The following is a 13,024-nucleotide window of genomic DNA, read 5'->3' as shown; positions in this document are numbered from 1 at the left end:
AAATAGGTGCCAGAGTGTGGCGACCAGGGGATCTTCACAGTAACTTCATTGCAGTGTTAATGTAAGCCTACTTGTGATAACAGTAAATAAACTTTACTTCACGTATCACCAATGTCCCTTCAGCACCCATTAAGCAAAGGGGTCAAATGTGGGGGCCTGCTCTCTGACTTGCTATTAGATTTACGTCTGCACACCAATATAGCAACAATACTGCCTGCTTAATTCCTCACCAAGGGTCAGGAAGCACTGTTTTGTTTGTGGTGACATTATGTCAGGCTAACAGTGCCCTCTCTTTAAATGCTGTCATTTGCAAGTTCTGTAGCCAGTTGATATAGGCAAGCTTTTCCAATTAGAGATCTTCACTTTTGAACAGTCTTGTACATCACTACTTCCTGACAGGAAGGGTTCATAATTAGAAAGGTCTTGCTCAGGCAGCAGGGAAACAATTTGTTCTATCCTTCTGTGAATTGGTACTTAGGTGAATAAAACTGTCAAACATGAAGGGAAAAGTTAAAGCCTTTTTTCAATGCAGACAGTTGTCGGGATTTGGAATGCTTTACCAAGAAGAGCAATGGGAGCAGAATGGCGTTTGCTTAGTGAAAACATTGAGGTAAAACACCAAGTACGCAGCTGAAGCCACATGCACCCTGTTCAAATCAGCATTCAATTCATATAGCATAAAAACTTCTGTTTCTCACAAGAAAGAGACAAGAACAATCACAGCTCTTTCTCCTAATGTCTAGTTGAACAGCAAAACGCAACTTTAGCTCAAAGTCTGAATCAAAAGACACTTTCAACAATGCAGCACTCCCTCAGCATTAACTGAACGAGCAGTCTAAATTATGTACTCAAGTCCTGGAGTGGAGTCTGAACTCACAACCAGCTGGCTTAGAGTGGATGGTAAACCTAGCTGATATTTGGGCATTGAGAACAGCCATTTCCTCACTCTCAGAAGAGGGACCCCTCCCACACCAGCTTCATCCATTTTCTGTTTCCCATATGGGATCGGAGTAAAGTTAAAATGACACTGAACTGTGGGATATTGTTCATACATGCCTACTGGTAATCTGGCTCAAAGCTCCAGAATTTCAGTCTGGCGTGCGCTAAATGCCTGGAAGTGAGGAGAGAATAATGTGATCTATCTCCTTAACTTTCATACAGGAACCAGATAATGTTACCTACTCAAAACATTTCTCCCTCTCTTTAGCTCTGAAGAAGTCACACAGACTCAAAATGTTAACTCTGTTTCTCTCCCTGCAGGCGCTGACAGACCCGTTATGTTTTGCCAGCATTTTCTGTTCCAGATTTCCAGCATGGGGCAGTATTTTGTTTTTATTATAATGCTGTCTACCCACTTCACTCTGTAAATACTCCTATAAACACAGTAAAAAGTCTGACAACACCAGGTTTTAGTCCAACCTATTTATTTGATGATATACTCACAAGCTTTCGAGGGGACTGCCTCTTCGTCAGGTGAATGGAGAGTTCTGGCCTCAGACAGAGCATATAAAGCACAGACAGTTTAGAGATTACTGATTAAAATGCGAATCCTTACACCTAACCTGCTGTTCAAGACCTGAAGTGGCTGATAATGTGAGTGGAAGGAGCACTTCTCCAGTTTCCACCCTAAACATGTTAAAGAAGCTATTCCCTATGGACAAGCCCTCCGTATACACAGGATTTGCTCAGATGAGGAGGATCGTGACAGACACCTCCAGACCCTGAAAGATGCCCTCGTAAGAACAGGATATGGTGCTCGACTCATAGATCGGCAGTTCCGATGCGCCACAGCAAAAAACCGCACCGATCTCCTCAGAAGGCAAACACAGGACACAGTGGACAGAGTACCCTTCGTCGTCCAGTACTTCCCCGGAGCGGAGAAGCTACGACATCTTCTCCGGAGTCTTCAACATATCATTGATGAAGACGAACATCTCGCCAGGGCTATCCCCACACCCCCACTTCTTGCTTTCAGACAACCACACAACCTCAAACAGACCATTGTTCGCAGCAAACTACCCAGCCTTCAGGAGAACAGTGACCACAATACCACACAACCCTGTCACAGCAACCTCTGCAAGACATGCCGGATCATCGACACGGATACCATCATCATACGTGAGAATACCATCCACCAGGTACATGGTAAATACTCTTGCAACTCGGCCAACATTGTCTACCTGATACGTTGCAAGAAAGGATGTCCCGAAGCATGGTACATTGGGGAGACCATGCAGACGCTACGACAACGGATGAATGAACATCGCTCGACAGTCACCAGGCAAGACTGTTCCCTTCCTGTTGGCGAACACTTCAGTGGTCACGGGCATTCAGCCTCTGACCTTCGGGTAAGCATTCTCCAAGGCAGCCTTCACGACACACGACAGCGCAGAGTCGCTGAACAGAGACTGATAGCCAAGTTCCGCACACATGAGGACAGTCTCAACAGGGATCTTGGGTTCATGTCGCACTATCTGTAACCCCCGTGACTTGCCTGGGTTTGCAAAACCTCACTTACTGTACTGTCTGGAGACAATACACATCTCTTTAAACTGTGATCAGTGCTCCTTCCACTCACATTGTCAGCCACTTCAGGTCTTGAACAGCAGGTTAGGTGTAAGGATTCGCATTTTAATCAGTAATCTCTAAACTGTCTGTGCTTTATATGCTCTGTCTGAGGCCAGAACTCTCCATTCACCTGACGAAGAGGCAGTCCCCTCGAAAGCTTGTGAGTATATCATCAAATAAATAGGTTGGACTAAAACCTGGTGTTGTCAGACTTTTTACTGTGTTTACGCCAGTCCAACGCCGGCATATCCACATCATGAATACTCCTATAACTCAGGGCACTCTGATGAAGCCAGCAACTAGGAGATTGTAGAGTTCATTTTACCTTCCGTGCACCGCCACAGCTGCAACTCCAGTTCTTTCGATGCGTTTTACAAGCTGAATAGTGTCTTCCAGCTGCAATTAAAACAAATCATGAGATCAAAAGGTGAGCTAGGTTTTAGCTTCCTTGATGAGCAACACTTTAAACAATGAGTGCCACTGTTGGCATACTTTGCAAATGTCAATCCAACAGCAGAACAACTTTATACAATCACTTCTTGCTTTTTTTGGACTGAACAACTGCTTCTGACATTTAGTGAGATAACGGAGGCAAGTGACCTTATAGTGGGAGAGGTTGAAGCTTTGTGAGATCACTCCTAAGTTGTTCCCATAAAAGAACAATATTCACTGATTGAAAAGAAATGCTTTTTAGCAGTTGGTTCGAAAATAGGAGAGGAGAAAAACTTGGGAGCAGTATCCGATTCAAAGATCCCTAGAGCCATCCACTGCTGCTATTATTGCTATTTTCCTTTCTGGCAATGCAGAAGGAAGGTGTCAGTGTTTAACTTGGAGAGATAATTATTGTTTGAACAATGAAGTTGGACTGGTATATTGGATATTGTATTCCTACAGGGTTAAGACAACAGAAAGAAATAGAATTTGAGGAGGTGTAGGCCTCCAAGCAATGCTTGGGAGGGAGGGAGATAGGGGGTGGGAGAATAACCAAAATAGCCATTTCGGAAAGCTGTTCGTTGACATGTGTCCAGAGATGCTGTCTGGCCAGACCAGATAAGTGTGACAGGATTTTTGGATTTTGAACAAATACAATACTTGGCACAAGTCTGGGAATTTCCCAAAATAACTCATTATTTTTACAGGATTTACTAAGTTTTATTTAAAAAAGGAGTCCCATGGTGCATGACAAATGGAAGCATAGAACTAAATTCATTTGTGTGTCCCTGGCATTAGGAGGTCACTGCACTTCAAAACATTTGAGGTGTTTCTGAGAGATATGAAGCCGGACTTGAATTTAGTTTAGAAAACTTCAGTTTTTTTCCCATTCCATTCTGGGGATGTAGATGCTAGTAGCAAAGTTGATATTTATTTCCCACTTGTATTTGAAGAAGTTGGAGTGGACCATCATCCTCAAGCAATGCAGTTTTGTTGGTTTTTAAAAAAAATTTTTACACCATTTTTAAAGTTACAAAGCCAACGTGCAGAGTGGGCAGAGCAAACCCTTAATCCATCTCCTTGCTCACTTGAAAAACGAATTAAAATGTAAACTAAATCCAATTCATGCCCCCGACAATCAGACATACAAGCTCCAAGCTGACAAGAAGTGGCATTGGACCTAATCCTGGGCTCGATCACACAATCGTTCAGTGCAGAAGGAGGCCATTCGGCCCATCAAGTCGGCATCGAACACAATCCCACCCAGGCTCTATCCCATAGCCCCATGCATTTACCCTAGCTAGTTCCCCCTGACACTAAGGGGCAATTTAGCACAACCAATCCATCTGGCCCGCACATCTTTGAACTGTTGAGGAAACCCAGAGGCAATCCACGCAAACATGGGGAGAATGTGCAAACTCTGGACAGCAGTGACCCAAGCTGGGAATCAAATCCGGGTCCCTGGCACTGTGAGGCAGCAGTGCTAACCAGTGTGCCACCGTGCCATCCTCGCTTAGCCAAAGGCCGAGAAGTGATCAAAGTGGAGACTATGGGCATCAATCCCAGTACCTCTCACATGCAGAGCAAGCGCTCTACCAGGTGAGCTAATTCCTTGGCCATTTCGGAAAGCTGTTTGTTGATGCGAGTCCAGAGACCCTTTCTGGCCAGACCAGATAAGTGTGACAGGTTTCCTTATGAAAAAGACTTAAATGAACCAGTTGGGCTTTCAGAAAAATCTAACAGCTTCATGGTCATTTTATTGATTCCAGCTTTCGATTTCCAAATTTAAAAAATAATAATTAAATTGTTTAGTTGGATTTGAATCCATGGAAAGCGACTGGCCCGGATGGGGTACCCGGACGAGCACTCAGATTTTGCGCGGATCAGCTGGCGGGGACATTCGCAGACATCTTCAATCTCTCTTTACAACAATGTGAGGTCCCTATCTGCTTCAAGAAGATGACCATCATCCTGGTACCTAAGAAAAACCAAGCAGTGTGCCTCAATGACTATCATCCAGTGGCTCTGACTTCGATCATTATGAAGTGCTTCGGAAGATTAGTCATGGCACAGATCAATTCCAGCCTCCCGGACTATCTGGATCCACTACAGTTTGCCTACCGCCGCAACAGTGTACTTCATTTCCCTGGCCCTGCACTCAACCCTGGAACACCTGGATAACAAAGACACCTCTGTCAGACTCCTATTTATTGACTATAGCTCAGCCCATCTCCAAACTCGGTGGCCCAGGCCTCAGCTCCTCCCTCTGCAATTGTATCCTGAACTTCCTAATTCACAGACCACAATCAGTAAGAATAGGCAACAACACTTCTTCAACACTGGTGCCCCACAAGGCTGTGTTCTCAGCCCTCTACTCCTTATGCACCTATGACTGTGTGGCCAAATTCCCCTCCAATTCGATTTTCAAGTTTGCTGATGATACCGCCGTAGTGGGTCGGATCTCAAACAATGACGAGACAGAGTACAGGAATGAGATAGAGAATTTGGTGAACTAGTGCAGTAACAATAATCTCTCCCTCGGTGTCAACAAAATGAAGGAGATTGTCATCGACTTCAGGCAGCATAAAGGAGAACAACCCTTGTCTACATCAACAGAGACGAAGTCAAAAGGCTCAAAAGCTTCAAGTTTTTAGATGTCCAGATCACCAAATGTCCTGGTCCTCCCACGTCAACACTATAGTTAAGAAAGCCCATCAATGCCTCTTCTTTCTTAGAAGACTAAGGAAATTTGGCATGTCAGCTACGACTTTCAGCAGCTTTTACAGGTGCACTACAGAAAGCATTCTTTCTGGTTGTATCACAGCTTGATATGGCTCCTGCTCTGCCCAAGACTGCAAGAAACTACAAAAAATTGTGACGTAGTTCAATCCATCACACAAACCAGCCTCCCGTCCATTAACTCTGTCTACACTTCCCACTGCCTTGTCAAAGCAGCCAGCATAATTAAGGACCCCAACATCCCAGACATTCTCTCTTCCCTCGGGAAAAAGATACAAAGTCTGAGGTCACGTACCAACCGACTCAAGAACAATTTCTTCCCTGCTGCTGTCAGACTTTTGAATGGACTTACCTTGCATTAAGTCGATCTTTCTGTACACCCTAGCTATGACTATAACACTACACTCATTAGTTTCCTTCTCTATGAATGGTATGCTTTGTCTGTATAGCATGCAAGAAACAATACTTTTCACTGTATGTTAATACATATGACAAGATAAATCAAATCAGATCAATGCTCTCTGGATTGTTACTCAGTGCCTCGGAGTAACCAGGCCAGTAGTTACAACATGATTCTATCAGTAACAGAAGCAATAAAGACAGGTTATGAATACGAAAGTTCCTATAGGTATTTAGGTAGAAGAAAAAGACCAGACACTTACAGATGGCAAAATTCGAATTTTGCAGGTCACTGGCTTTGTGATTCCTTTGACCAGAGTGGAAAGAATCTGAAATGATTGGACAAAAATCAGGGAAAAAGTTAAATACATTCTGAACAGAAATTACATCAAATGTTGATCTCCTGTTTTGACACTGACTTGAAAAGCTCCTGACAATGGGTGTGAGAATAGCCTTGCGCAATTGATTTGTGCAAATTCATTGAAATGTCAGCCACACTCAGGCTTTGTGCTCCCTACCGATTGCTGAATGCAGCCAGTGCTAACCCCTGCTGTAGCTTGACTGCATCAGCAGGGGGCCCACAATCATAACTATCTAGCAGCACTGGAAGCTAGCTGAGACTGCTAAAAGCTAACGTACCTTGCCTAATGAGGAAGTGCACTGTGGCTGGAGCAGTTGCTGGCAGTCGCGCAGCAAGTGAATTTGACCTGGAAACAGTGAAGAACGGCACATTGTGAGAGAGAAGGCAAGCTGCAATGTTTTCAAAACGACATGGGAGATCTGGGTGCAGCAGGTGCAAGATGCCTGATATCTGCAAAAGGCCGAGAGGCTCTCCAGAAAAATAGACAAAAGGCAGTGGAAAGAGACACTGAATGGCATCAATGCCAAGGTCTAGCTGTGAGGTTCTGGACTTAGAGCTGCAATAGGTTGAGCAACTTCACAAATGCTCAAGATCAGTGAATGCATCTTCAACTACCATGTCCTGCCAACTATATCACTAGCCTCCAAACTCGTTCATTTCTCCCCACCACCCATCACTCACACGTAATTTTTTTTTATTCGTTCACGGGATGTGGGTGTTGCAGCAAGGTCAGCATTTATCATCGAAACCCTGCTAAAGAGGCAATTCGGCCCATCAAGTCTGCACCAACACTCTAACAGAGGCAGGCCCTCTCCCCTTCACTGTCCCCATGACACCACACCTTGCCCATGGCTAATCCGGCTAACCTAAGAGGCAATTTATCTTGCCCAATCAACCTACCTTGGACAATGGGAGGAAACCAGAGCACCCGGAAAAAACCCACGCAGAACAGGGAGAACGTGCAGATTCCGCAGAGACAGAGACCCAAGCCGAGAATTGAACCCGGGTCCCCAGAACTGTGAGGCAACCGTGCTAACCACTATGCCACCATTTATTTTCCATCTCTAACTGCTCTTGAGAAGGTGGTGGCATGCCATCCGTTTCTATACAACCAAGAGTTTTGCTAGGCAATTTCAGACAGCAGCTAAGAGTCACCCACGTTGCCGTGGATCTGGAGTCACATGCAGGCCAGACCAGATAAGGATGGCAGATTTCCTTCCCAAAGCCATGTCAGTTTTAATGACAACCAGTAGTTTCAGTAACTATTACTGATCATAGCATTTTATGGCAGATTTATTTATTTAATTAAAATTACATTCTTCAACTGTCTGTGGTGGGATTTGAACTCATGCCTTCAGATCATTAGTCCAGGCCTCTGAATTAGCAGTCAAGTAATATAATCACTCTGCTAGCTTATCGTATCTACGAGCATACGAATTTGGAGCAGGTGTAGGCAGCTCAGCCCCTCAAGCCTGCTCCCCTATCCAATAAGATCATGGCTGATCTAATTGTAACCTCAACTTCGCATTGCCACCCCTGATAGCCTTTCATCTCCTTGCTTCTCAAGAATCTACCCAGCTGTGTCTTAGAAATATTGAAGCTTCTGCTTCCACCATCGTTTGAAGAAGAGATTTCCGAAGACTCATAACCCTCTGTCTTAAACGGCCGGCCCCTTATTTTTAACCAGTGACACACCCCCCACCCCCAATTTTAGATTCTCCACAATAGAGAACAGCCTTTCCAGCTTTGATTTCCAAATTTAAAAAGGAATTAAATTGTTTAGTAGGATTTGAATTCACGTTAACATTCTTTGGATTGTCCCTCGGGGTCTCTGGGTTACCAGGTCAGCAGCGACCACATAACGGTTCCTTTTCCATCAGTAGAAAAAGCAATAAAGACAGATTATGAATACAAAAGCTCCTATAGACGTTTAGGAAGAAGAAAAATACCAGGCCCTGTCAAGTGCCTTCAGGATCTTACATGGCACCTGTACTTTCATCAGATACAATTAATTTCTAACATTCACATTGCACAACAACACGGAGTGCTCTCTGTTCGATATTCCAGTCATGCTGTATGCTAAAGGGAATGCCGATAACTGCACCCATTGTTTGAGACAACTGCTTTGTGTAAAAGCAAAAGCTTCTTCAGCACGTCACGTCACTCGCTGTCAACCTCTGCAACCCAAAAGAATTATGGAAAATACTTGCAGGGAAGTCATAAGAAATCAACCCGAAACTGAGTTAACAAATGATGATCCCTTCAGTGCTGATTGAGGGGTGGGGGGGTGGTCAAAATACACCTGGTTCAAATACTGCAGTGAAACGCGAGAAAAAAAACGTTGTTTGTTGAATGATGGGTGGGGTGGCAGCGAAGAATGAAAGTGCTGAGAAGCTAGCGTGTGCTTAGTTGTGTGAGGTAGAAAGGGGGCAAGAGAGGGCATTGGATGGAGCACTGAGCTCCAAAATGGCAGCAACCATCATTATCACTGTGGCACTAATTGCTCTCAGCAGAATGGCATCATGCAGAATTTGTAGCATAAATGTGCACATCTCTCAGATGTCATTTTGGATCCTTGTGGCACCCATAGCACTGAAATAACAGGGCCTACCAAGCCCAATTCTGTCTCCTATTTCTTTACGTACAGTTATATATTTCAAAATATAATTTTAATTCTGGACTTTCCCAAACTAAAGTTTTGTAGATTAGAATGACCAGACAGCTATAAGCTTTCTGTGTAAACTTCAAAGCAAGCAGCTAAAAATCTTGTTTCAGGACCGCATAAACCTAGGGATAAATTAATCCCACACACAATGCAACAATGATGAGGTTCCAGAGGCTGCTTCTCCACCAAAGTGAATCACACAGACCTGAGTCACCCAGCCCTTCAAAACGCTCACAGCTCCAAGCCCCAAGTCAAATCAAAGAACAGCAAAACTGGAGCTTCCTCCGCAAATCCACAGCCCCCTCACACCCAGCACCTTGTCAAGTCAGATCCGCTACAAGGTACATATTAAATGTTTAAAAAAAACCATGGAACTCACAAAGCAGATGGTATGGGAGAAATGACTATTTTCATTTTGATTGATTTATTTGTTTTCACGGAGAGCTCAGTTTTGCTCGGCACACACTGGGGCTGAATTGCTATCAAATGCCAGTGCTGGTTATGTTTATACAGGTCAATAAATAGTGCTCACATTTATCACTTGATAATTCTGAGTTACAATTCTATTGTATCTTTCGCAGAGTCTCGAACCTACAGAAAACATATACTAGAGTACATACTTTGGAGAGATGCTGGCATAGCAGCAATGTTGCTCGACTAGTAATTCAGTGGCCCAGATTAATGCTTTGCAGACATGGGTTCAAATCCCACCATGGCAGCTGGTGGAATTTGAATTCTGTTAATAAATGTAGAAATATAACGCTCATCTCAGTAACAGTGACATTGAAACTATCAATTGTATTAAAAGCCTATTTGGTGCCTTTACGGAAGGAAATCGGCCACCCTTACCTGGTTTGGCCTACAAGTGACTCCAGACCTGCAACCACTGCCCTCTGAAGTGGCAACCATTCAGGTAAAGGGCAACTAGGGGTAGGCAACAAATGCTGGTCTTGCTAGCAATGCCAAATACCATGAAAGAACTAAAAAGCTTTCATCCCACAGACTGTATTAATAATAAATTTAATCATTTTTACCACAACATTCAGGAATAACACCTGAAAACAGCCAATGAGAAATGAAAGACAATGGCCGGAATTTTACCAGCACGGAGATCGGCATTCTCTGTTGGCTCTGGGTGGGATCTTACGAACCTCAGGCAGACGTGCTGTAAAATTCCATCCATAATTTTAAACAGCAACTGGTATGCAAATAGTGGCCATGGAAGATTTCTAATGTCATATTAATTGTTATCTGGACTATTGAAAATACACAGGCTAACATGAATCAGAGAAAAGAGCATTTACTTTTAAAAGCGATGAAAGTAACAGCGTTCATCATCATCACATCAACTTCAGGAATCCGCACAGGCACAGGATAACACAGAAATCCAGATGTTGCTGTCAGTGAATCTATGCTTCACTGGTGTGCTTTTCAAGTACACATGGACTACATGCAATTAATGAGACTTTCCACTCTTACACTGTTAATCTCAGTGTAAAAACGTTTAAAAGTGTTACACCTTCATGGATGAGGTGTAACTGGGGTATTGACTTCATAATTACTGTTAAACATCCTCAGCCCTGAAAAGCTAATTTTATATTTGTGGAATATCAAATTTCTCCCATTAATCATAAAAAAATTGCACATTTTAGAAAGAATTTTTGTTTTCTTTTATCAGTTTGCGCACTTCCTATCTTAATCCAACCCATCAATTATTTTGCTGTTGAAAAATTAAAAGTGAATGAAATTAAGTACTTCTAAGTTCCTGGTTTCCTGTCTGTGAGAATACTTCAGTGTGATTGGCTGCTTACCTACTGACTGACATTACTGCTGCTGCAAGCAAGACATCCCCTTCACTGACTTTCAGACTTAAACTGCTGTTGGAGAAGGGAAATCCATGCCACAGAAATGGCTAAACCTTTGTGGACAGTTATCTTTGAGGTAAGTGGCAGTGCTTTGCTGCTGACCTCAAAGTCCAGACCACTGTCTTTAGGAAATAATGATCGGAGAGAAGAGATAGCACAATATGTTGGACCAAATCCTCTGGTCTCCAGATCATTAGAAGTCAGGTGTATGACCAATGATGCATGCTGGGACGTTGCAGATGTCCTGGTTTATGTTTCAAGTTAGTTGATGATGCCACCATAGTGGGTCAGATCTCAAACAATGATAAGATGGAGTACAGGAAAGGGAGAGATCGAAAATCTGGTAAACTGGTCAACGACAATAATCTCTCCTTCAATGTCAACAAAACAAAGGAGATAGTCACTGACTTCAGGAAGCAGAATGGAGGACACACCCCTAGCTACATCAACAGGAATGAAGTGGAAATGGTCGAGGGCTTCAAGTTTCTAGATGTCCAGATAACCAACAAGCTGTCCTGGTCCCTCCATGCCAGTGCTCTAGTTAAGAAAATCCGCCAATGCCTCTACTTTCTCAGAAGACTAAGGAAGTTTGGCATTTGGGCTGACTCTCATCAACTTTTACAGATGTGCCATAGGAAGCATTCTTTCTGATCGAATCACAGCTTGGTATGGCTCCTGGTCTGTTTAAGACCACAAGAAATGACAAAGGGTTATGAATGAAGCCCAGTCTGTCACACAGCCTTCCATCCACTGACTCCGTCTACACTTCCTGCTGCCTTGCAAAAGCAGCCAGCATAATCAAGGACCCCTCGCACCTCAGACATATTCTCTTCCACCTTCCATCAGGAAAAAGATACAAAAGTCTGAGGTCAAAAACTAACTGATTCAAGAGCAGCTTCTTCCCTGCTGCCATCAGACTTTTGAATGGACCAAACTTATATTAAGTTGACCTTTCTCTACACCAGGGGTCTCCAAACTACGGCCCCACCGACCACATCTGTCCTGCATCTGGGTCGGAGTTTGGAGACCGCTGCTATGACTGTAACATTACATTCCGCACTCTCTCCTTTCCTTCTCTATGAGCGGTATGCTTTGTCTGTATAATGCGCAAGAAACAATACTTTTCACTGTATACTAATACAGGTGACAATAAATCAAATCAAATCAATGTCAACGTCCTCTACAACTGTAGCAAAATATCCTTCTCCCTATACTCAAATCCTCTTGTTACGAAGGCCAACATACCATTTGCCTTCTTTACTGCCTGCTGTACCTGCGCACTTACTTTCAGCGACTGATGTATGAGGACACCGTGAGTAGTCATACTCAGCAAATCACACAATGTCAGTCTGGTGCTTGACTAGTCTGTGGGACAGCTCTACCAATTCTGGCACAAGCCCCCAGATGTTAGTGAGGAAAACTTTTCAGGGTCAGTAGGGCTGGATTTCCCATTGCCGTTTCTAGTGATTAGGTCGATGCTGAGTAGTCCGTCCAGTTTCAATCCTGTTTGCAGATTTTGTAGTGGTTTTTCATACAACCAAGTGGCTTGCTAGGCCACTTACAGAGGACATTTAAAGAGCCAACTACATTGCTGAGGGTTTGGAGTCACACGTGGGCAGACCAGGTAAGGATGGCAGATTTCCTTCCGCGTTCTCTTAACATCTACTCTCTTTTGTGTGTTCACGTCAGTTTGCTATTGTCCTACTTATCCCCGGACTCCACACGTTTGGATTGTTACGTCTACAATGCGGTATTCTATTGAAGCTTTTTGGAAATCCAAATGTATTGCCCTTCATTTAGCACACCTGAAATTTCCTCAAAGGATTTAATAAGAACATAAGAACATAAGAAATAGGAGCAGGAGTAGGCCATCTAGCCCTTCGAGCCTGCCCCGCCATTCAATAAGATCATGGCTGATCTGTTGTGGCTCAGTTCCACTTTCCCGCCCTCTCCCCATAACCCTTAATCCCCTCTCTTATCAAAAACCCATCAACC

At 43.7% G+C, this 13,024-nt stretch overlaps 1 protein-coding gene across 6 annotated transcripts in view; it reads right to left on the bottom strand.

Annotated features, from left to right (window-relative positions):
- The window catches only part of dus2 (dihydrouridine synthase 2), a 107,795-nt gene that overhangs the window by 41,971 nt on the left and 52,800 nt on the right, over positions 1 to 13,024 (bottom strand). For all 6 annotated transcript variants that reach the window (XM_080187030.1, XM_080187033.1, XM_080187028.1 and 3 more), the window contains 2 exons: positions 6,402 to 6,467; positions 2,894 to 2,964 (listed from right to left, as the gene is read on the bottom strand). In XM_080187030.1, coding sequence (XP_080043156.1) covers positions 2,894 to 2,964; positions 6,402 to 6,467 — 137 coding nt within the window. The remainder of the gene's footprint in view (positions 1 to 2,893; positions 2,965 to 6,401; positions 6,468 to 13,024) is intronic.

This window comes from Carcharhinus amblyrhynchos, chromosome 4 (genome assembly GCF_965287045.1).
Source record: "Carcharhinus amblyrhynchos chromosome 4, sCarAmb.v2.hapA, whole genome shotgun sequence".
Classification (NCBI taxonomy): Eukaryota; Metazoa; Chordata; class Chondrichthyes; order Carcharhiniformes; family Carcharhinidae; genus Carcharhinus; species Carcharhinus amblyrhynchos.
Note: the sequence above shows the minus strand (reverse complement) of the source record. Positions and strands in the feature narration are given on the sequence as shown.